The following is a 26013-nucleotide window of genomic DNA, read 5'->3' on the forward strand; positions in this document are numbered from 1 at the left end:
TTAATCGACTCCAGTATCACTGCAATTAACTGCAATTATTGTCATTATTGATGGATCCATCAATTATTTTTGGCATTAGTCTGTAAAATGTTAGAAAATGGCCATCACAATTTACCAGAAACCGAGGTGATGTTTTAATAATTATATAATACATAATAATCATTATATATATATATTATAATATTGCTTGTTATGTTTGACCAACAAAACAACACAACAAAAAAACATAGAATGTTATAAGAAGCAGCAAAATCTCACATTAGAGAAGTTAGCAGCAAATATTTAGCTTGATAAATGAGTTATCAAAATTGTTGTTGAATTGAAACTCTGGTTTTTACATCATATCTGTTCACTTTTTCACTCTTCATGTGATCGTTTCTGCCTCATTGTCACCAAAAAACCAGATGATGGCTTTTGAAAAATCAGTGTTAATAATATTTTAATAGTTACATAATCTCTGTACATTTACAAACTTTAAATTACATGAACTAGTTTGTTTACCAAACTATAACCACAAGACTTAGTGGGGGTCCTCTTGAAACAGTTGGCACTATTAAAATAACACCCTTCATTAAAACACATCAGGAATCCAGACGAGGATATATTAGAATTTGCGTCCCCAGTGATAAAAACTGATAACTTGTCTTAACAATGCCGCGGCTGAAGAGCGGCACTGCAGTATGGAATGATACTGTGCTGTATACTGGTCAGGCTTTAGTCTGCATGATAATCAAACATTTACAACGTCCAGTGTGCTTGTGGGTCTCAAGTAGGATGAAAAGCTCTCACATACTGAGGCCTTGTTCCAGGAAACTGATTTCTGTGCATTGAGAGTCTGACAGGGAGTGTTCCCCGTGTTTCTGTTTTGTATTACTGCACTTGTACATGCACACATCGCTCAGCAGTTGATGCCCAGGCCAGTCCAGTGGTCAGGTACCATCAGGAAGTACTTGTCCATGGCCTCGCAGAAGCGAGCTCTGTACAGCTCTGGAGAAACAACAGTGGGCATCTTCCCTGCAGACACGACACACCAACACAGCAACAAAGCACTACGTTAGAGACAGCAAACATTCACAGCTCCAAGAGCATCAAAGAGCAGTCATCATATGCTGTTGTGTTTTGGACACGGACAGATCTCATACTGAAGTAATCTGACAGGTGTATATGTGGGCAGATAAGTAGATAAAAGACTGCATTATGTACTGTGGACTAGAACATGATTCTACGTTACTGTAATTTAAAGGCTGGTCGATTGTTATTCAACAAATGTAAAGTTAAATATATCTGATGTACTTATCAGTATACATAAGTTATTATACTCTTTTTTTATTACATCAACAAATCTCAAACTAACAAGGATAATTTAAATATGTTAGTTTAAAAAATGCATTCAGGATATGTACTGAGAGGTATATTTTACAGCTAATAAAACTTGTCAGTGCTCTTTGGTTAAACTAGGTAACAGCGACACTGTAAATCACATCAAACATATCTTAGACATTTCTTGTTACTTATTACCCAACATACACACAGATACAAACATGTCTGTAATATATCCATCAGGTTCTTTTTGAGACTCTTATTTTTCTTAATTCAAGTCAATATTCTTGTTATATTTCATTATTTATAATAATTCAATTTGCAGAAAAGTTTTCTTATAAAAACATATTATATACTCATATTTACTGACTGTCCTCTTTGACAATAAAGTTTATCGTAACTAAAATATTCTCCCTCTGTACATCTATCACTACTCTTAAAATCTGCATAAACTGATTTTTTTGGACACTTGTGGGCAGCAGAAACAAGCTTGAGGGAAATGTTTGGCTTCTTCGCTGCTTATCACTCCACAATGTTCACCAGGTAGTCACTCACTTTTTCTGTCATTTGGTGCTGAGCAGGTATGAGAACAGTGAGAGTGAACCTAAACTGTAAAGGCTGAACTGCAGCTAGAGCAGAGTGTGAGCTTGATAACGACTGACCTTGACCTCCCAGGATTCCAGTGGATTTGACAACCATCTCCAGTCTTTTGTCCCAGGTAAATGTCCTGATATAATCTGCAGAATGAGTAGAAGGAAAACCGTTGTAAAGACCACATCCTCAGGAAACTGATCAAAACAGACACATTATACTGAGTTACGACGTCTTCTCACCTATAATCCCGACCACCAGCTGGTCGGTAGCATCGTCTCGCCCCACCAGCAGGGAGTAGTCGATGATGAGGTGGCTGGAGAGGAAGTAGGCGTCGCTGTGTATGGCGGCTCGGAGGATGGCCTTGCAGTGGGAGCGGATGTACAGCGGGTTGTCGTGGATCAGCTTCAAGAGGTTCTCATCCAGCAGAACCACCTCACAGCTTTCCTTCCCGGAGTCTGTCTTCACGTTACGGTTTCTAAGCGATCCTTTGAGGTCAAACACCTGCAGAGGAGACGTCAAAGCTGAGAACACCACAGCGAATCTGCACAGTTTATTAACTTCTGGGGATGTTTTAATATTCATGAGAAAGACAGAAGACAAATTTCACATTTGTACATGAGAATGAAGGCCGGGCGCAGTGACTCTCTTGAGTCTTGTCCTCCCTGTGAAGTTGCCAGGCAACCAGGGGACATTGCAGGAAGTGAAACAGTCCGGCACATAACCCCTCGTGCAACCATTATGTGATGTTTTTATGTTTCAGTCAGCAATTATCAAAAAAAGTATAATAGCTTCATATTTACCGTACATATAACAGAGTGGTATCAATCTTCTATCTTTCTTTAGATGTTTAACTAAGTGTAATTTTAAGTAAAGACCTTAAATTACGGAATGTATATATTTAAGTCTTTCTGTGTCCTCCAGACACTCTGCACTGAAACCATTATAACTGACAAACTTACACTCACACATGAATGTGTTTTCTAACATGAAGGGTGTTGTAGTTGTATTCGGCCACAGTGTTGACACTGTGAGTCTAACCTGTGCCATCTTGCGTCCGTAGAAAAGGTTTTCCATCACAAGCAGGTCCAGTTTCTTCTCTGTGTTGTTCTGGGAGTTCTTGTAACCGATCCGATAAACACCCAGGATCTTTGCCAGAGCAGTCGGCCTCTGTGGTACAAAACAGTTATTTAATAAAACTTAGGCAGTAAATCCAAAATAGAGACCATATTAGAAATGTGTCTTTATGACGCGTACTTTCTGCTGCACGGCTCCGGTGATGTAGGTGAAGTAGTGAGGGGCAAAGTCCAGGAAAGACTGGACCTCCAGTCTGGGCATCTGCTTCAGGATGAACCGGTCATCTGACAGGACACAAGAGGAGGAGAAGGTTCTCATTATCAAATATGCTGTTTTAGATTATTAAGGAGAGTATCAAAACCAGTGGAGGGAAGTCATAAAGCTTTGAGAGACGGACTAAGGAAAGCATGATTGGTTTCAACTGCAGCGGTAATGGTGACATTTCTCTGTGAGCTTTTAGATAACAACCTTCTGTTGCGTAGAAAACTGCTCCAGACTTCCCACCACGAGCTTGCCAGTTGACGCAGTGGGAAAGTGAGCGGACGAAATCATCCTCCGTGCTCTCCATGATCTCCTCGCGCATCTTGTGAAACTCCTCTGCGTAGTAGATCCGGCAGTAGAACTTGGCGTTGGCGTCGGAGAATTCTACACATCCAGCGAGAGGTGAAGAGTAAGGTCAGTAAGCTTTGACAAATTTACTGAAGCGCCGAAGCGAAAGGATAACGTCACAGAGATGTTATTTCAGTTACATTCAAGCAACATGACACCGCACGTTATCACTACTGTTACAACTCACGTAGCTCGATGTGCGGATTCTGGGTCTGTTTCTTCTGTTTATCTGCAAAGTCTGCATCCTCTGCACAAAACAAGAAACAAACATGAAACATTTCATCCACATGTTTTTGATTCTCAGTGAATTAAGGGTTATGTAGCCAGTGGACCTGAACACCTACTGAGGGGATCGGTCTCTGAGCTGCTGCGGCTCTGCTGGGATGAAGCCGACTCACTGGGCCTGGCAGGGCTGCTCTTTGCTCGACTCTCTCCAGCACTGAAGAGAGACAGAAAAACAACATATTTTTCACATAACAGAAATGATCTCAGCTGTCCCTTCGTATTCAACACATGATTTATCTCCATTTTAGTTGGCCAGTGAAAGGCCTGACTTTTCTATGTCAAAGTTTACATGGCTGAAATATAGCATTCCTTTTCTGCTCTGTTGATTGTTTTCCCAGCTCATTTGTAGCTAAAAACTACTAAAAAAAACACTATCTAACGCAACAAATATGTGAAAAAAGTTGTTATTTAAATGATCTGTTTGTGCAATTCCTCAGAGTTCAACAACTCCTCGTCTGGAAGACACCTCGGAGTTAAACAATATTCCAGATATTCCATGATCAGCGGTAATCCTGCGTACCTGTTGACCTGTGGAGTCTCATCACCTCCTGCGTTTGATGTCTTGGACAAATCATCCAGCGCTGTTTTATACTCCTTGCAGCTAAAGGACAAAAAAAAAATCCACAATAACGTGATGTTTTACAAAACAGCACATTTATAAATGTTCATTCTGGGGCTGATTTACTGAGCCTGAGAAAGGAGGCGGGCGGTCACCTGAGAGCGAAGGCTATGATGGAGCTCGGCTCTTTCTCACACACTGCGATGGGCACCCGCTCATGTTCGTACATCAGGTAGTGCTTGTCTGGGTCACTGACAACACAGATCACAACACAGTCAGACACAAACCATTAAAGCCTGTGATATAATGGAAGAATCATGTGTACAATCAGCACATCACCATGATAGATATCTTTTTAGTGCTTTCTTTATATCATTGTGAAAATGTTTATATACAAAGTTATTTTAAAAACTTTACTGTACTTTTGTAAGCACGCTAAGCATGTTTTAGAAAACTGTCCTCCACTAGAATACAGCATAAGGTGATGATGAGGTAATGTTTTGTGCTGACTGAAATGGGTCTGCACTACTTACAAGGGGAAGGGGATGGGGTTGTAGCTATTGCCGGGCAGGAAGTTAGCCAGGATGGCCTTCATGGTGGATTTCTCCTTTACCTGACTGTCAGTGGAGCCCAGCAAGTGTCCGTCAAATACATCTGACAACAACAAACACAGAATTTACAAAGCAGAGTTTAGATTAGAGAAATGTGTGTGTGTGTGTGTGTGTGTCTTTCATAGGCTACTTTCTGGGACAAATTTCAGACAAAAGACCAGTTGATTACAGACGGCTCGTCCAATTGGGGACAAATGCTGTGTCCCCAATTGGTAAAATGCTGATTTTTGGGTCAGTGGTTAAGGTTAGGGTAAGTCACAAGGAAATGGTGTGTGTGTGTGTGTGTGTGTGTACCTTCTGGGATGCTGACAGAGTCCTGCTCAGTGAAGGAGGGGCCGGGGGTGACCGGTTCAGCTCCTGGTTCCCCTGGTGACGGCAGCAAAGAGGAGGCTGAGGGCAGCGTGGTGAGGTGACGGTCGTCTGTCATTGAAGACATGTCAACTCATCAACAACAGTCAGGATATGAATACGCTTCACTCGGTGACGGTAAACCAGGAAGAAATTAGTTCAGAGACAGCCAACTCACCTTTCTCACCATTCTGGACCACAGGAGAGGGGTTACGGGGGGAGGAATCCACAGCACTCTATCGAAAACAACAACAACAAAAATAAAACTAAACTCAATACTGTAAAATCCACATATATATACGCAGTAGGAATCAGATTCCTTCCCTAACCTTATTTTGGAACCATGTCTTACTTATATTAAGGTGCTTCCAGATTTTTTTGAGAGGAAACTCAGCCTTCATAATTAGAGCACAAATGTCCCTAAATTAACAAATGGTCAAATATTCAGCTGTGGAAACTGACTTATTTTGACTTCTAAAGGCCACATAGTGTTAGTTTTAGTTAACACTGAATTAAATTATTTTGAATACAAGGATACATCAATATGTCTAATATGTTGTAATATGTTTCTCTCTTCTAGTGTTGATATGTATATTTACTGTGTATTTTCTGTTATTGTGCAATGCCTGGATAACTTGTTGCTGTCACACAAGAATTTCCCAATTTGGGATCAATAAAGCACATCAACCAATCACTCTATCAATCTATCTATCAATCTATCTATCTATCTATCTGTTCATCCACACACTCTGCAGTCTTTGTCCTGAACATATGCACGTATGAAAAGCCAAGTATAAACCAGTTATATGTCTATAATCCCACATCTCTATTATGGAAACTGTGTTTCTTGTTTACATGGTGTTGAGGAAATCAGGTTACTGGAAAAACCCTGACGGTAACTCAGTTACTCATCACACTGAATGATGTTACTAACCTTGCTGTCATCAGTGGTGGTCTGTCGGTGCCTGCCTGGGCTGGGAGGCACAGACAGACGCTTCCTGCCTTTCTCCTGCTGGAACAAGTCTTGCAGCCTGGGAGGGCAACAAGCAGCGGAGTAAGAATGGAAAGAATAAGTAAGAGAAGTTAAGAGCCAGGTGATGGTGGCTCCTTTTAATTTAAAAAAGCTGTGATTCTGACCTGCCATTCCAGGACTGCAACATCTCACACAGACTCTGTTTCTTCATCACCAGTGACTCCAGAACAGCCTGAAGCTGCTGAGGAGAATCCACACCGCAGGCCTGTAGTCGTGCCTGAAGCTTTTCGATCCAGCTGCGCAGCTCTGCCTCTTCCATCTGCACACAGAAACGACACTATGACCCTTGAACTACAGCTGTACCCAGAAATCAGACAAAGTCACAGAGAGTAACCTACGTCTTTCTGAGCGAAGAGGTCCTCCATCTTTTCCTCTCTCGTCTTACTGAAGGTGTCGGTCTTGAGGGAGGTGAGACGGTCGTCTATGGCCAAGTACACCTGAGTCACTCTGAGGAGAGAGCAGATAAGAGGATGTGCTCAGGTGATATGCAAAGAACCAAAAATCCCAGAATAAACATCATACAGCACTTTATCTAAGATTTTGGTGAACCCTGCATGCCTCTATTAGGCAAAATGTTTCAGTTGTACACAAGGAAATTCAAAATTCATTAGAGGATAAGCGCTTGTCGATGTTAACGTCCCTGTTGCCTTTTTATCATCGCTGTTCTTACACTGGGTTCAACTTGTTCATGTAGATTATTCTCTTATTCTTATTGATATATATAAAATAATAATTTGGTATTCATTTACTTTAGAGAGAAGTCCTTAAGATCCTGCTGCAGGTTGGTTTTAGAGGGTCCCAGGTTCCTGATGAAGATCTTGGGACGAGGAAGACAAATCTCCAACAACCTTACAGAGGTGTAGCTGAGGAGGAGACACACAAGATTAATTCATATATCATATCATATATTCATATTATTTATAATAAAATCAAACAAAGAGTGAATTGATGGATGGTGTCTATATTTGCATGTCCACACATATTTTCCCTGCACATGTTGAAGGACACAAACCAGCACAACTGCCTCTAGATGACTCTCTCAGTGTAAATGCTTTATATATTTGTGTATTTCTTGTTTATTATTTTACTCAAATAACATCTTGTTTTAAACTACTTGCTTCATTTTAGTCTACATCCATCACTCTGCTATAACCCAGTTTTTCCACAGCTATCATTACATTTCCTCTAGTCTAGTTCAGCGGTAGATGAATAAAGGACAGAAGGACGAATTGAGAGCTGACCAACCTGAAGGAAGCCACCATCTGGTTGTATGAGAAGTACTGGTGGTAGTCTTTGTGGATGGAGTGACCGCAGGGCTCGGCATTTGCCCTCCTGGTGTACTGGTGGCCGTAGAAGCGCAGCTCCAGGTACTTGGCAAAAGACATGGACCACGAGTCATTGGACAGAGGCACCACTGGTGTCACCTACAAAAGGGGAAACAATTTAGTGGAACAGGACAAATTCCCACCAAAAAAAAAAAAAAAAAGTCTATACTGAGTAGTAAGACATCCAAAAACATTACATTTGGTGTGTGTACTGAAACTCAACGTTCATTATTATTGACCTGTTTACAGATGCGGCACCAGGAGTAGTTGAGGATTGTGTGCTGATAACCAGGCACAGGAGAGTCCAGCTCCTTCAACACAATCTGCACGCAGCCGCTGCCGTGCACAAACCGACGGATGTGATGCACCATGGGAGTCTCACAGAACATGCTGGGACACTGGTAAGACGGCCTGGAGAAAACACATGCGTACAAATAAACAAACGTACGCACACACATTTGTAAAGCCAAATGAGAAGCTTACAGTTAGTTTCTCTCTGATAGTGAATCTCATTAAAGCATTGTAATTTCATAAAAATACATTTTAAATGCACTACTGTTGTCTTACCTAAAACAGTATCTCTCCAAGAACACACCCAGAGAGAGGTCGTTCTTGCCATAGAACTCCATTGTGACAATCCTGTCGACAACAAAGGCAATGACTACAAATTCATTTAAAAAGACAGCTGAGATTTGTTATTGATCCACTCCATATGGACAGTTTACCATGGGCTGACGCAGGGGTTGGGTGCGTTGCTGGACTGAGCTGATGAACTGCTGAACAGCACACACAGTCTCTGATGATTGACAGGAGTCAGACAGTCCATCTGAGGACACCGACAAACACAAACAGGTCGAAAGTTATATAAAAGTGGAGCCACAGTGACCCATAAGTTCACACAAAATGCAACATGCCTGCACCAGCACATCACACTAGTCTGAAACCAGCGCTGGCTTAAAAATATAAGACTTCTATCACACACTAAATATTCAACAGGAGGACTGAGGATGTTAAAAAAAGGAAATGTTGTACTTGAGAGCACATTTTTTTTGCAGTTGTAACTTAACAAAAAGTCTTGTCTCCACAAATTATTAACAGATTATTACATTTGTTGGCAGTTTCTGTACATTGACTGATTGTTTATCACTTATTTGATGGACACGATTAATCAACCTACAAATATGCCACTACTCACCTTGGGGGCCCAACTCATATCATTCTGTTTGCTTGGCTTTTCCTCTTCGCTGTCAGCCTTCACTGGTGGCTTGACTGGTGCGTCCACTGTCCTGCTCTGGCTACTGACAGGAGCTGCAGCACTAGCAGTGCCGAAGGGGTCAGCGGCTTCCCTCTGCCGGATGCGACCTCCCTTTGCTCTGTACTCTGCCAGCATCTTGGCAAGATCCTGGCTGCTGCCCAGCTGCTCAACGATGCGGGTGCTGGTAAGGCTGTGGCAGGGCAGGACCTCAATCGGCTTTGGCGGTGCGCCGCCATTGGTCTGACCACTGACCAGGGAGGAGGGGGCGGAGTCTTTAAGGAGCTGCCGCTTTCTTCGCCCATCCAGCTCCTTTAAGTCCTTGTTCAGGAGGGGGGATAGATAGACCTATGGGACAGGAAAGGCACAGATGAACATGCTGAAAAACAAAAAGAAATCTAAGAAAGATTGCCTGTTCGGTTGAAAAACAAAAGCTACCTGTTCGGGGAAGTAATCTCTGCTGGGGCAGTGCATGCCAGCGGGGGTGAGGAGGAACGGTTCTCTGAATGTGATGAAGGGAGAAATGCACAGGATGATGTCCTTAAGCTCCTGCTTGAAGACAGCAGAGATGGATTTGAAACGGTCATCAGTTGAAGTCACCTGCTCTGCCACAAACATCCCTGTATCATCCTGCAGAGGGTCACGGAACCTGGGGGTAGGCGTTTCTGAACCTTCCCCATCCTCCATGCCTAGTGAGTCCCCCTTCAATAGGCTCCCCTCTTCCCCCTTCTCCCCCTCAGATGTCCTGACCAAAGTGTCTGACGACATGTCCTCGTCTTCTTCCAAGAGGAACGGCGGAGAGACTAACAGAGAAGGAGCGGGAGGGCTGGAAAATGGTGAAGAGGTCATTGTCTCTGAGTTCCCAGCCTCCTCACTTTGGACAGAGAAGGAAGGAGATTTTGGGTTCAGTTTGGCCTGGATGCTGTCTGTCTCTCCACTTTTGGATGAAGAGTCAGAGGGAAGCCCTTCATCATCAGGCTGTCCTCCAGGTGCAGAATCTTCAGTCCCAGGTCCTGCAGGTTTGTCCTGGCTCTCTCCATTTGTCTCTTTCCCTCCCCTCTCTTCATCTGCCTCCTCATCTGCAGAAACGCCCTCCAGCAGGCAGGGGAAGGAGGTGCTCTGGGCTAAGCTGGGCGGCATGGCAAACTCATCCATGAGGAAAGAGATCTCCAGTTGGGAGTGGTAGGCCACGCACACCATCAGCATGATGATCTCCTTCACCCTCGCCAGCTCGTACTCTGAAGCACCACGCAGCTTGATGGAGCATCCGAGGTGAGCGGGGCAGCCCTCGAAGAACATCAGAGTCTTCATTTCATCTGGAGGGTCAGACAAAAAAAATTACAAGATCTATTCTACAAGGTGTAGAAATCTCACCACATTTATCATTAAGATTGAGATTTTGAGAGAGTGGAGATGTGCTGCTCACTATTAGCCAGGGTGAAGGGCTGCATGTAGAACTTGTGGCAGGTCCCGAGACGAGGTTTTGTGAGGAGCTGGTCCATGGACATTACCAGATCACCCTGGGTCATACGACTCACCCTGTCCAAGACTTGCTACATTGACAAAGAAGGAAAATTAGGTTAATAACAGTCAGTCGAAGACTATGTTGATGATGTAGAAACCATGATTCAAGGACAATTAAATTATTTAAATAAAATTCAAAGCAGTTGCACTTGATTTATTTTTAATTGTGTCTGCATGAGATATATAGCACTGATGCTACACTGACCGGTTTAACATTGATGACCAGTGTGATGCCGTGCTCCAGCAGCATGTCCTGTGCAATACGAGACACTGTCTTCTCCACCAACACCAGGGTTGGACGGACGTCTACTATGCGCTGAACATAGTTCTTCAGAAACTCTCTTTCCTGAAAAAAAGACAAAGAAAAAGGTTATAAGGTTGTTTTCTCTATTATCCATCAACTGTAGTGAGAGTGACTTACTAACCTGTAGCACAATGGGGTCGATGCAGGTAAACTTGGTCTCCTCCCTGTACAGATACTCTATGGAGCACTTCAGCAGCAGAATCTTGGGGTTCTTGATGTAGGGGTTCATCTGATTACAGGTGACACAAGTCTCAGGTTTTCAGTTAAATACTTCTAAGACAAACTGTCCTGTATGTAGGTTAACTACTAATTTTCTAATTAGTTTCATTTCTGGTCATTGTTGAATTCTAAGAGGCAAAGAATGTGAAAATAATTACGGACACAATAAAGATCAGCAGCATCCACACAAAGTCATTTTTTAACTCATGAACTTTTCAAATAATTTTTGATACAATAAAAAAAATCTCTTAGGACAAGGAGTCAAGGCTTCCACACTTTGATTAACTATTAGTTTAATGAAAAGATAAAATAGGATTTTTGCTGGATAGATAAAGCTGACTTTACCTTCTTGTGAGCGATGTTCTTGGTGCAAATGAAACCGTTAACCACAGTCGAATCAAACTTCCTCCCTCCAGGAATCTGAATCACAAACAGAGATTCAGTTACATGTCTTCATCTGTTCTGCAAATTTTAATTCCTATGTACAATCAAATGAAAATGTCCAAAATGTAAATTATGACTACAGTTTGACTGATTTTTTGAGGTGCTTCTCAACCTTCTTGATGTGGACCAGTTGGCGGATGTCCATGTCGTCATCGCAGTTACGAACGTCAGGCCGTACTGTCTGGACCACCTGTCGAACTACTGGGACGATGATGTCCCGCCAGGACAGTGACAGAGACTCACTGTAGAGCAGCTGCTGCAGCAGCGCCATCATGTGGCTGTGGTTGGCCGAGCTGAGTGACGGAAGGCAGAGAGGCAGATGGTTAGATAAGGAGAAAAATAAACTTCACTCCCATGCAGAAATTTTACAAAAACACTTCTCAAGGTACTATGACGTTGGAAGTATTCCTCTTGATTAATTCCCTGTTTGTTAGTTGCTCTACAGAGTGTTAGTAAAATGCATTAATGCACTTCAGTCATGACAAGAATCAACTCCAACTCAATTTATAATGCTTGAAGTATTTCACATTTTCTTCATAGTGTCTCCACAAACAGCAGTAAGTGTACTCGTCTTTACGCTTTCCAGTTGCTGAAACAACTGCTACAGTAATCAGTCAATCAACAAAAAAATAATTAACAACTATTATCACTTGTGGAAACTGTGATGGTATTTTTTTAAGATAGAGCAAAAAATAATCAACAGATTCAATCCATACTGAAAATCATGATTAGTCGCAGCCCTTGTGGACTGCAACTACTATGTATAATCATCCTGGACACAAATGGTTGTAGCATCTTCACTCACAGCAGTCTCTCCATGGCTTTCTTCTCTCCGTTCTCCTCTCGGAGTTGGTCCAGCGAGCTGTGGTGCCAACCCAGCGGAGTAAACAGCATCTCTTTAGCCTTCTCCTCCACACGACGATTGAACAGAGACTCTACAACATCGAGGAACATTGAGTCAGAAAAGGTGAGCAAGTTTGCTAAGCTAGTTTGGCAATTTAATATGTTAACTTGATGAAATGTTGTTTAAAAAATAAGAAAGTGTGTTCCTACCTTTGATGAAGGCATCACTTATGACAATATTCTGTCCTCCATCCTCGGACACAAGAAATTCAGCTAAAAGAGGAGAGGAAGAGAGGAAGTGAGCAGCTTGTGAGATACAGTGCATCTAACAAGTATCGGAAGTGTTTTGTTTTACAGTATTGAATCAGTTTATGTAATTGGGTTTTTTCATAAAAATCAATACAATCAAGAATCTTTGGCAAGACTGATAAATTGCTGTTCCTTTATAGTCTGCAAGCAGTTTGACAGAGCTGGAGCAGTTTTGTAAACACAAATGGGATAAAAACAAGTGTAAAGCTGATCAGTGTGTGTGGAGTTGAGGCTGTAACTGCTGCAAAAGGTGCCTCTAATAAGTATCTAGTACTCTTACTCTTAAAAATTACATAATACAAAAACTACAAAAGTCCAAGTGGTGTGAATAGTTTTAGGAGTCACAGTAAGCAACACACAGAATCAACCAACTGTGTTGAATTAATAACTAGACTTACATATTTATGAGACATAACATGTGTGGTAAGATTTATGTACCTTTCTGCTCAGTGGTAGAAGGCACGTGTGGATACTTGGATTGTTTCTTGATGTGGAAGTTCACATTGTTTTGCTCCATGTTGAGATTGATGGAGGCAGCTGAGTCACTGTCCACCACTGACTGGAAACTGCTGACAGACGTCCTCTTGCTGGGGCTGGCAGAATCTGGACAGAAAGACGAGTCAGTTACCTGCAGCTGGGATTTTATGCCATAGAACCGAACCAAACCAAAGCCACCTGAAGGCAGCCTGTGCAAGAGAGCAATAATCCAAGCCAGCAAAGTATGGCTACAAATGTAAAAATAAAGGTTTTGTTGAAGCATCAGACATGCAATACATACTAGGCATGGTGTAATCAGCCTCATCTGCGAGCTGCTCCGTGTCGCTGTCATCAAACTTGATGTCCTTGAACCATGACGGCTCCGAATGTCCCTCCAAGGAGTTGACACTGTCACTGTCTGGAGACGGCGTTTCTGAGAACTCTGTACTCTAGAGACCAGACAGAGAGACGTCGCCGTCAGCACATTTCACTTCACTGAAATAATCAATTGTTAAAGCTGCTAGTGATACGCCTGTTGCATCAGTCAATAGCAGCACATTATGTGTGAGCATGTGTTGTAGCAAATGGAAAACAACTTGTATTGCTTCCTGAAATAAGTCATTTGGTGATATGAAATGTCTCTTTCCCAGTGTGTGCACAGTTTACTCATCAATAAAAGGTAGTTACCTGGAGGGGGCGGTAGAGAGCATACTCATCCCTGAACAGCTGGTCGTGGTGAGTGACACAGTCCAGCCAGCGACCATCCACAAATGCCTGGCCTATGGCAATGGCCTGGGCCCTGCAACACAGAAACATCTGGATGTCAGGATGGGAGGGAGAGCGAAGCAGCAAAATGCAATAATAATAATTTCAATATATAAGGGCAGCCCCTCATGAGCCCTCTGCACCACGCTCACTGATCAGATTGAGCAGAACATGTAAATACAAGACCAGCTTAACAGTTTATCAAAAGAAAAAATTATGTAATGTTTTATGAACACAGAAGTAATTAGAAATGTAAACAAAGTCTAAAACGTACAGTGGCACAGTTATAGACAGTTATAGTAACTATTGCTGCCTTTAGAGCTGACACCACTGGTCAATTAATTAATGACTCGATTGACAGAAAATTAATCAGCAAAAATTTTGAACATTTTTCAAGCAAAAATGCCAAACATTTACTTGCAGCAGCCTCTCAAATGTGAATATTTGCAGTCCAGTATGTGCCAGATTAGAATGAAACCATGTAATATGTATTCTTTTTTTCTTTTTTTGTCCAAGATAATATTAGTATATAAACATTTTTATATGCATTTCTGGAAATTCAGACAATTAGATTTTTTCTATACTATCTTTATACATCTAGGGATGTAATCTAATTGAAGGCATTTTACAAAATCATCAAAAAACTGAGTCAAAGTTCAAATACGTAGTCGTGATGGCAAGTACAAGCCCATATATGATACCAGCGCATTTCAAGTGTGAGCAACAGCTCTCTGTATAGGAAAACAGTGGCTCGGCCAACACAAGTATTCCTTCCAAAGATCATTAATACAATGCAGAATGTAAAAGAAGATGTTTGTCTACTGAGACCTGGTAGAGATGGTGCCATTCCTCAGCAGCCAGTTGACAAGCTCCTTTCCCACAATGCAGTTGGGGTACGTCCTCAGCCAGTACCTGTGGTCCTGAAACTCCATCCCTGTGCTGTTGTGGCAGATTTTCTTCCACAAGTCCTTCAGCTGGGATGAGTCCTGCAAGATATTAAGTATGCATGTCAGTATTTAATAATGAGTGATGTTTTACTGCTTTATGTTTTTGTCCTATTTAAAGATTGGATTACAGACTGCATAACGGGATCAGTGCAAAAGAATGAAAAAAAACCCCTCCTCTAAACAGGGAAACGAAAATGAGTGAAAAAGAAAGAGTAAAGCAGCCACCAGCAGGATCTTCCTCTCCTCCTCACTGTGGTCCAGCTTGGTGCCGCTCTTGGTGCCTGACATGGCTCGGCTGGTCGGTGGACTGACTGAGCTGTCATAGGAAGGCACCATGGAGGATCCGGAGCGGTCCAGCGATAGGTTGGTTACACTGGCAGACCTGTTCATGAGACAAACAGGGAATGTCATATCATGTTGCTTCTGGCTGGACATTATTATGCTGAACCAAGCTGGAACACATTGCACTTAAAAATCAAAGCCAGAGCAGTGACTGACCTCTTCCTAGCGGGGGATTTGCCTACGTCTTCTTGTAGCGTTGTCAGTCTGGAAGCGAGGCCACTGTTTTGAGGCTCCTGGTGAATCATACTAATAAAGACACACACACACACACCTGTTGTGATCTTTACACTTCCTCTTTGTTATTCAATCCAGTGTCATTTATCATCGGTGAATTTGAGCATGCAGAAGACTATTTCTTTACAGAGCTAGAGAGCATTAGTCTTTACTTACAGACAGCTAAAGCTGAGACAGATGTGAAAAATGAATAAAACAAACAGCAAGACTCACGTCTTTCTCATCCCAATAGGAGTTTTTCTATGCCAGGAGAGAGAGAGGAAAAATATTTTCTTTGAGGCAGGTCGACAGAGAAAACAAGCAGGGAGCACACCGATTCAAAAGCAGTAATCATTGCTCTGACAGCAAAACAAGCATGGGGTTATAAAATGCATGCGTTGTTGGACAATCCCTTAAACAAAGATGCCCTTGAACATTCATTGAACCATTTGCCTGTTTTGTGCATGGCTAATGAAATCTTTAAAAAAAAGTCGATCAACAATATGTTAAAAGTAACTTGAAGAGGAAGATTAGACCAGTCCTCGTGCTCCAACAGTCATGCTTTACTAGAGCTGTCCTTCCTAAAATAGATCCTCCCTCTTTTCTCTTTTAAGTTATTAATTAATTGGAGCCAGTTTTCCGCTCTGCATTAATGTTTGCAGGCAAGCCTGTCAGGTCACAAGCTGCAAAGCTGAGTCTTAACTTCTGTTTACATCTTACTGCATGAGTCCTACTTCACAGCTGTCACAAGGTCACAGTGAAAGTCTCTTCATGACAAAAGACTAGTCAAGGCTAAATTATATAGATATCATATATTTAACATGCCATAATATGATTCCCATTCATGAGTCTTGACCATGCATGGGGCACAGTACATACAAAGCATACATAGATGTATTAAATGGCAGAAAATCAAGACAGAAAAAAAATTGCAAGCACAGATGGAGGAGACTGGAAAAAAAACTAGGACAGTGTGTTTCCATCACGAGCAAAACCATAACACGACAAACAACTGTCAACTGCATATGGAAGTGTAGAGGAGTGAGGCATGAAACCAGAGCCAATACCTCATGCAGAATACCGTCTTTCTGATTATATTTGGGCAAAATCAAACTGGAAATCATAAAAACGTAGCGGCAATGAGATCTGATCCAGAGTCACATTCAGTCTGAATATACTGGTAACTTGATTCTATCTGGGTAAAGACTCAAAGAATCAAAGATCAAGATTAAAACACAGTTTTCATAATTTGATTTGGCCCAGTGTGTCTGTGTTTGTCTGTGTGTGTGTGTGTGTTCACCTCTGCCAGGTCAGGTCTTCCTCAAGGAAGATGTTCCTGCTGGCTTTACGTCCACCCACAGGTGTCCGTGGCTCACTGGGCTCCAACACACACACAGAGCAAGGAGAGTCTGACAAGGCGCTCAGGTCCTCTCCAATGGAGCCCGAGTCAGCTGAGTGAGCGTAGCTTAGTGCTATCTTACGACAGTATGTACAGGCTCGGAGGTCTCCTGGATACAGAGGAAAGGAGATACAGACAGGTAAAGGTGGATTAGAGAAGGAAAGAAGAAACAAAACAAAGGTGCTTCATTAAAGGCAGTTGCAGTGTTTTTTACTCTATAATAAAATCCATCAGGACATATTATGACATATTCATACCTATGTAATCTTGAGTCTGTCACTTACCTGTGTAGCCCATGAACTTTCCAGGGATTTCCTGGTTGCAGCAACGGCTGCAGAAGATCTGGCCGCACAGTCTGCAGTGGTGTCGCCGGCGGAAGGTAGTGAACTTCTCATTACAGTCGTAACACTCCTTACACTGACTATCTGGCATCCAGTACTGCTTCAGATCACTGTCCTGAAGAGGTACAACCACAGCAATCTTCTTCTATCCACAAAGTGCTACTGCATGGTTTCAGCTTGTGTTAAAAGGCTTTCAAAGCGCCATGGGATACTTTGTAATATTTTCTGAACCTTCTCAGCATTAGTCAGTTTACTGCAATCATCACAACAACATCTATACATAGCAGTTGTGTCATTCCAGATGAAATGTGCAAATAAAACCAAAAAAAATGAATAGTTTATAACGGTGTGGGACAAAGAGTCATCGTGAATACCTGGCTCTTTCCCTCCATGATTTCCTTCAATCTCTTCAGTGCAGTGCGGAGTTGCACAGCTGTGCGAGGGTCATGATTGCTTAGAGGCGTGTCCGATTTCCTGCTGCCATCTAAAAGCATGCGTGTAGACACAAACACACAGGACACAAATGAATAACAGGAACTTCATTAAAATCCATCCTGCTGCATTGTCAAATATGCCTTTTTTTTAATCAAACTAAACATGACAGCTAAGAGACAAACATTTGACAATGCACTACCACACCTTATGAATAACTTCCTTAAAAAGTTGCAAATGTGGATTAAATAACGCATGATGCGATCGATAAAAGAAAACTAGGTAAGATCAACAAAAACATGTTGGATATAAATGTTAGCTCTAAAACCAGTCATGACAAACATCATTCCGAATATTAGTATGGAGTGGAAAACATTAGGGCAAACCAAAGACCGATAGAAAGCGCTTCACTAAAAATGCAAATATCAAACACACACACACACACACACACTTGCATGCACTCAGACACACAGAACAGTTTGTGTAAAGACCATTCTTTCAGACCGAGTTGTTACAGTCAAGCTAAAAGCATCTTTAGTAAACCACACAGTGCAGAAGACCCCTCACCTGGCCAATCCACTGTAATCAGAAAAGACATGAGAACGGATGTTACAGCCTTTCAGAGAACATGCATTCATCTTTCTGATGTCTTTCAATCCCAAACATCATCTTCAGTTGTTTTCAAGTTCTGTTGCACAAGTCTGCTCTTTCCATTAGTAGATTCTACTGAACAATAAAATGGATTATCTGAAACTCAATTATCCTGCCTGTTCTCCTCTTTTTAAAAGAACAGGCTTTGTCTATGTCAGAGAGAATATGTAGAACAGTAACATGCTCAAATTTGATGATTTTTCTTTAAAAAAAAATACTAATGATTTGACAACTAACCCTTTCATAAAATATGACAGAGGGTGGTACAGTCCTCGTTTAACAAAATAAGAGTATTAGATTTAAAGAGAATATATTTAACATATTTATTATGCCGTATCACCTCAAATATAATAATTTATCTTCACAGCAACATATAAAACAAAAAAAAAAAGTATTTCAAAGATCTCAGAGCTTTCCAAACATGTAAAGGAGATATTGAATGATGAGATGAAGTTTAATTAAAGACACTGTTCACACTGTTATCAGCTGCCTCTGATTAGTTTATTCACCATAAGACAGAGGCTTTAAAATCAACTAACAGTGTATCACAGATAATGCAATCATCAAATGTGTGAATCAAAAGAAGGACATAAATTGGTTCTATTGAATCAGATTTATGGAAGGTATTGTTAATGCCAGCTGAAATATAAACATATGTTTTATAATATTTTATCCTCCAATCTAGTCCTGGTATATAAGTCTGTACGGCTGCTAATATGTCAGACTCTTAAAATACACATTTTAATCACATTCGGGATATTGTAAGACCTTGACTTTAAATTATGTATACAAGATACATTAACGCCTACTTCAAGACGTGGGAACATTTTACAATCAGTACTTTCAGACCACGTCTTACCGACACAGCTGAATATGTTGTCGAAGCCAGAAAAACAGCGCTGGTTATGCTATACAGTGAGACATTCTGGGAAAGGCTATCCATCACAAACCGGAGACAATTTTGCTTATCTGATGAAACACACACAAGTCTCAAATAGCAGCATCTGTACTCTGTGTGTGTGTGTGTGTGTGTGTGTGTGTTTTTACCGGAGGCACTGGAGGTACGTCGCAGGTGATCAGGATGTTGTTTCCGGTGTGTCCTCTGGCCGTAGAGGGAGTGAGAAGGACTGGAGGACCAGCTCCTTCTCTCTGATTGAGGAGAAGGGGACGGCACATCTGGCTTCTCTGAAGCTGCTGAGGGAGGCCGTCCCTCCTCTATACACACACACACACACGCACGCACGCACACACACACACACACACACAAACAGAAGAGAAAGTGAAAAAGAAAAGGAAGTGTCTTGTAAACAGAGGAAAAATATAAATCTAAATAAGTGATAATTAATGTGATGTGCATTTATTCTATTTTGCTTTTTTTTTTTTTTGAAGGGGGGGGGGGGGGGGGGGGGGGTCCATAGTCAACAATACTTTCAAGATCAGTTTTCTTATTTAGGCGGCGGCAATATAGGAAAGGACAACGTAGCAAAATAAGTAAGAGTTACATTGATTCCATATTAAACATTTGCTCCAACCAAACAAGTATGATCCATTCGACCATATCTGAGTAATCGACATGTGTAAAGTTATCACACATTTCTACAAGACATCAGAGTATGAACCTTGTCACCTCTTACGTCTAATCAATAGTTCACACTTTACTTCTTCAGCTATCACATAAAACACAGTGAGAACAAAGAGGCTGGACACATACAACCTGTGATGATGATTCAGTTTGACTGTTTATCTGCTCTCCATATAATCAAGTTGTGGCTAAATTCTAATATTGTAGTTGACTGTATTCATCTCTTAGTGATGATGATTTCACTTTTATCAGAATCTGTAACTGTGTAAGATCTTAAATACTTTCTTCTTTGAATTATTAGAGCAATATGACGTACTGGGATCAACATGAGTTTCACTTTTTATCATGTGATTTTGAAAACATTTTGAAAATAATATCATATTACAGTGATTTGGCTCATATTGTCCACTATTATGTAACATAGCAGAAGATTTCTAACATCAGTACTGAAATGATTAGTGCATTAATCAATATAAAATTAATGGATCTACCTTTTTGAAAATTTTATTCAACATTTAAGTCAGTCAACAATGAAAAATACATAACATTTGCTAGTTTCCAGCTTCTCAAATAAAGCTGCAACTATTAGCTAAATAATCAATAGGTCGAAATGTTTTGAAAACTGATTATCAATTAATCCTTTTAGTCATTTAACAAGTAAAAATGCCAAATCTTTGCTTCTGAAATGTGAGAATTTGCTGTTTTTTTTGGTCAAATATTTGAGTTTTGGACTGTTGACTGACTGACGTTTTATACAATTTTCAGACTTTTTATGTTTAAAACGATAAATGGAGAAAAGAATTAGCAGATTTATTTGATAATGGAAATAATTATTAGTTACAACACTATTCTCAAATGTGATGAATTCCTTACTTCTGATGTCTGCTTTACATCTTCTTCTATTTTACATTTCTCAGACAAAATATGCAATTTGAAGACATTTTGCAATCTTTTAAGCTGTGATGCATTTGCCATTTCTTTGACATTTTTATTACTAAACAATTAACTGATTAACAGAAAATGATAATAAATAAATGATGGTTAGCTGTGGGCCTACTGAAGAAAAAACTATTATTTAATCAAGCAGATTTACTGCCTGCTTGATTGTTTAATCAAGCAGTAAGATTTCACATAATTTCAGAACAGAGTGCACTAATCTTGTAATCTCATCTATTTAAGAATGTCTGTACGGTCTGTAACATTCAGGCCCTTGCTGCCATAGTGAGGGGAGGGCTGTTATGCAGAGAACAGGCGGGACTGCAGATAACTGCGTCATGTGCTTGCTGGTTCCTGGCGCTGATCCAGGGAGGCAATGTCTATCACATGACCTCACAAGACCACAGCTAATTGCTCTAACTTCTGGTAACTGTTGCAAAAGCATACTCATGACAGCTTTTACATAGTTATGTTTGATGTGTTTGCTGTCTTCCAGATTTATTACACTTTGTTTACAGAAGACTTCAGTAAAATAACAAAGTATAACATCAAATAAAGATCGGAACTTTTCAAACGGTTTTAAAATCTGTGTTTTTTTCTCATAACAAGATTAACAAATACAGTACTGTCCTCTGACTTAGTGGCATAACTTTCAATTTCACAGATATTCATGGTCACTTTCCACTAACCTTCAAGCTTCAGAAATTAGGTCAAAAGATCCTTTTTATGTGGATTTTATGATATATTACCTCTTCTCTGTTCATTTTTACCAGATTTAGTCAAACGTGACAACAAGGTACTACACCCTCCTGAAATGTTGAGTCTTGAGGTAAAACTTCTACCAAACGGTCTGAAACTTTGAGTCATGAGTGAAAAACTGTGACTCATACAGATGTTGCAATGTTGTAAAATCATGACTACAGTTATGTCTGTGCTTCATGTCCCCTCCTTAAGCGCTGAATCCGATAGCGAGCCTCAAAAGATTATGTATTAATTCTGCATCACATGAATCATTACAGCTTCATTGGCACCTTGTCAGGATTAATCTCTGAAATACTTCTCATCATTCATTGTACACAATGGATTATGTACATGGTGTTTTGTATGTGTGAATCATTTATCATGTCATCAGTCAGATAACAACTTTTTTGATGTTTTGTGAGAACTGGGACAGAACTTGTTGCTTTTTTTTTTTTTTTTAACCAACTCCTCATCATAGATTTCCAAAATATATTTTCTTTTGGAAAGTGTGTGTCTTCTGCCTCAATGCACATTACACAGACATCTGCTAGAGACTCCTGACCAGGCAGGGAATCCTCTATGAACTCCTCTTAATAATTTAAGAGCTGGAAGTACTGTACGTCTTAACACTCTTTGTATAAAGTACGGGCAAAATTACCTAGTTCTCAAAATTGTGACGAACATCAGACTGAAATTCTTTTCATGTACCAGCCATGGTCATGCATTTGTTTTAAGAATTACTTATAAATAATGACTTAAATAGAACCTCTTGTTTTACTTCTGGTTTGACTATATAGGACATGATCTACCATTACCAGTTGGTACAAACACAGTGAAGAGAATGGAAGTGACCTTCAGGGGCTTTAACCTCACAGAACATTGGTCCGTAATTCATAACTTCATCTAGATGCTTGTGTTAGATTTGCATCGCTGACCTTTGTTGTTGAAACGAAACAGGTTGACGAATGAGCTGTACGCTGAGCGGAGCGGAGGCTCATCCTGCTCCGGAGTGAGTGGTTTGAAGTGGGTCAGGTGGGAGGGGCTGGTGGGCGAGATGACAGGCGGCTCGACGCTCCAGTCCGTTGAGGATGAAGACGAGGACTTGTCATCAGCAGCCATGTCACTGCTACTCCTGCTGGAGAGGCGACAACATATCTTAAGCATGCGTAACTGATCGACTTTACTTTAAATGGTGTGTAGGTTCTCGATCAAACTGTGACAGCTTCACTGAGCCCGTCTCGTACACCAGCATCGGTCAGCGGTTGAGTTCTTGGAATTAAGATGTGACACGGTGTAATCAGTCATGGTAATCAGCGATATCAACAACCGCTGTGTTTTCGTATCTTCACTTTCACACCATGAGCGTGAAGTTACTTTCATCTACTCTGCTCTGATCATAGAAGCTACTGGTCATGCTAAGTTGCAGCAGTTGTTTGTTGTTGTTTGTTTCTAGAAACCTCATCTTCATCAGCATGGTCCAAAACAACTAAGAAAAGCACTCAGCCCTCTAGTACCCCCATGGACCAGAACCACTGATGCTGAGTGGTTGACACATCAGTTACATATGCATTTACTCATAAATATCCTCTCTGTGACTACAGTGTGTCCTTTCCTAGAACTGCAATGATTAGTCGATTAATCGATTAGTTGCCAACTATTAAATTAACTGCCTAATATGTTGATAATCAATTAACTGTTTAGAGTCATTCTTTAAAAAAAATCTTCTGGTTCCTGCTTCTCAAATGTGAATATTTTCTGGTTTCTATGATAGTAAACTGAATATCTTTCAGTTGTGGACTGTTGGTCAGGCCAAAAGAAGACAATTAAAGATGTATCATGGGCTTTGGGAAACAATGATTGAAGTTTTTCACCATTTTATGACATTTTATAGACCAAACAACAAATCAATTAATCAAGAAAATAATCAACAGATTAATTGATAATGAAAATAATCATTAGTTGCAGCCTTAGTTAAATATAAGCTGGACTCAATCTCGTATTGCTGCTGTCAGTATGTACAACACAGTATATATTAAAACCAGACCATCTGAAGAAAGTATGTAGTCAAGAATGATAAATAATTAGTGGCTTCACACCTGCAGCACAGCAGGAGAATTATGTTAAATGTAGGGAGCTTAATCACTAAACACAACATTAGTGATTAACAGAGCCACAGGTGTTTTAGCCTTATAAGGTCACTCAACAACCCTGATGGTTCAAGGTAGCTTGTTCATCTGTGACTTGTCTTGCTATCTTTGTCTGAAAAGAGGACCACATAGAGATAAGTTATCTTTTAACTTTATTGTGTTATCCTCCACATTTTAAATCATGTATTTGTCACAGTGTATGACATTTTATATATGTATTTGTTTTGATACATCAAATAAAGCAAATCAAGAGAACTCCTGACTCATATAAAATTTCAAAAATGACAAACAACGATGTGTAATAACCATGTCATAAAATCCAACACGAGGAAGTCAGCATTTTAGTGCAACCTGTTGAATGACCTTTAATGTTTAAAACAACAATTAACATCATAAAACAGCTTTACGACGGATCAGTCTGAGTCTGATGTCAGATGTTAGGTGACTGTCACGATGAGATTTCTGTGTGTCTTTCTGAAATTACCCTCAACAGGAAACACACATCAGTTAGCCAACATCAAAAAGTTATGACATTGTTTTTTTTAAAAAATTAAAACACAGTTGCTACAATCTAGATCTTTATTATTTGATCTATCCCTGACTTGTCCGACAGATAACCTTTAGCTCATGAGATGAATGTGTATAGAGCCGGGAAAACCACTTCAAATCTAGACTTACCCTTTGAAGAAAGCTACAGACTTTCAGATCATGTGTAGAGGAAATAGCAGAAGTGGCTCATCATGTGATCATAACGGGCCGGAGCTTGACTTATGTGTCCTGACAGCTCAGCACCAAGCCCTCCACAGTATCATCACGTAGTTAACGTATACAGGATAGTGTTCCCTTTATTACATGGCTGAGTTGATAAATCTGCAGATAGATTACGGCCCCTATAAAATGTCAATCATTTTGCGAGCGGATGTTGCTTAACTTAACCAGTCAACTGGTTTGAAAGCTAGCAGTTGTAGCTAGCAGCTGCAGCCAGTGAAAGACGTTTAAATTGCGATATGCGACATTCAACACCAAATGAATGCTGCGTTTTCTTATTAGCAGCTGAAGTTGGCAACTACTTGAAACACAAAATAAGTAGCTTCAATATTACGTTAGCTCATGCTAAAACTGATGTTAGCCTCCTATGCTACCTAGCCGGTTGTGGTTGCAACAGCCTTATTTTTTGGAGCAGCTGACACACAAAACATGACTGAACTGCCGTGACAGCAAAACAAAAAAGCGAATTACCCGTTTAGTTATGGGTTCGACATCACTGTATGAAGCAGTCCAGCTTGAAAGACATCAGTAAAACCACATGTATTAGATTAGAAAACACCTGAAACAAGCCGACTCCCGTACAGCCCTGACGAGTCAAACCTGCACATAAGCCGACTGTTGTGATGAAGACAAGACATCACAAGTAGAGCTCACACCCGGAAATATCGATTGAATCACTAACTGTCAAAACAACAGTCAGGTGCTCATATGAACACTGCTGGAAGAGGTTTTTCTCGCTATAATCATTCCTCCTGTTCATACTGGCAAGTAAATCCGCCCCTTCAAATGTGCTTTCAATGTAAGTGATGGGGGACAACATCCACTGTGTGTCCACACTCATTTTGTGGAAAAATCCATTTTAAAAGTTTATATGAGAATTCAGCAGTCTGATTTAGTCTTATCAAGTGGATATCTGCCACATTTACAGTCTTTTTAGCATAAAATTCTTTGTTTCCTCAAACAGTGTTTACCTGTTGAGCTGTGGTGGAAGTATAGTAACAAAAAGAGGAACTTTGGCTCTAAAAAGACTGTAACGTTGAAAGATATCTACTTGATTTGACTCATTTTGAAGCTTCATATTAGCTTCAGATAAGCTTCAGATAAACTTTTAAATATTTTTTTGCACAGAAGGAGGACTGTGGATTTTGGCCCCCATCACTTACATTGTAAGTGCATTATGAAGGGATCTTCTAATGGTCAGTATGAGCAGGAGGAATGATTATAGCAAGTAAAAGCTCTTTCAATGTTCATATGGGCACCTGGCAGTTGTTTTAAGACAGTCTTATAATATTTTATGTAATATTTCAAAAACAGAAACTTTGCATTTTACTGTAGACTAGAATACTTTAGACTATTAGTATACTTCCCCACTGTTTTTGTCTTGATAAGGCTGGGCCTAAAAACATAATGCACTGAATCAATCTCAAATGTCAAGCATTCAACACACTCTTACATCCAAAACAAACTATAATTTAGCCTACTATGGTACATTGCCATGGAGGCAGCAGCAGGCAGAAAAACCATCAAAACACCTGAAACTGTACTGAGCTTGTTGTTTGTGACATTTTGTTTTTCTTTCACTGTGTTGTATATCATATGATATAGTGCATAAAGTGTAG

General features: G+C 40.5%; 1 protein-coding gene across 4 annotated transcripts; it reads right to left on the bottom strand.

Annotated features, from left to right (window-relative positions):
• Nucleotides 1-422: 422 nt before the first annotated feature.
• pikfyve (phosphoinositide kinase, FYVE finger containing) lies at nt 423-25110 on the bottom strand. 4 transcript variants are annotated; one of them, XM_042426366.1, is made up of 43 exons: nt 24866-25110; nt 22415-22611; nt 19268-19435; nt 17512-17621; nt 17081-17252; nt 16698-16905; nt 15632-15658; nt 15341-15430; nt 15068-15224; nt 14724-14881; nt 13818-13929; nt 13432-13579; nt 13092-13256; nt 12555-12617; nt 12307-12436; nt 11614-11794; nt 11403-11477; nt 10960-11067; nt 10740-10880; nt 10437-10563; nt 9449-10326; nt 8954-9358; nt 8484-8584; nt 8326-8397; nt 7998-8169; nt 7679-7857; nt 7183-7296; nt 6772-6880; nt 6538-6692; nt 6335-6431; nt 5579-5636; nt 5347-5472; nt 4975-5095; nt 4597-4692; nt 4403-4483; nt 3942-4036; nt 3785-3844; nt 3457-3633; nt 3169-3272; nt 2953-3081; nt 2154-2415; nt 1983-2057; nt 423-1014 (listed from the first exon to the last, which is right to left on the bottom strand). In XM_042426366.1, the coding sequence occupies exons 2-43, from the start codon at nt 22596-22598 to the stop codon at nt 899-901; spliced, it is 6306 nt and encodes a 2101-aa protein (XP_042282300.1). In that variant the 5' UTR covers nt 22599-22611; nt 24866-25110; the 3' UTR covers nt 423-898. The 4 variants fall into 4 exon arrangements, with proteins under 4 accessions (XP_042282300.1, XP_042282299.1, XP_042282301.1 ...); XM_042426365.1 differs by having other exon boundaries at nt 22415-22614; XM_042426367.1 differs by lacking the exon at nt 24866-25110 and adding an exon at nt 24305-24834.
• Nucleotides 25111-26013: the final 903 nt, after the last annotated feature.

This window comes from Thunnus maccoyii, chromosome 11, assembly GCF_910596095.1.
Source record: "Thunnus maccoyii chromosome 11, fThuMac1.1, whole genome shotgun sequence".
Lineage (NCBI taxonomy): Eukaryota > Metazoa > Chordata > Actinopteri > Scombriformes > Scombridae > Thunnus > Thunnus maccoyii.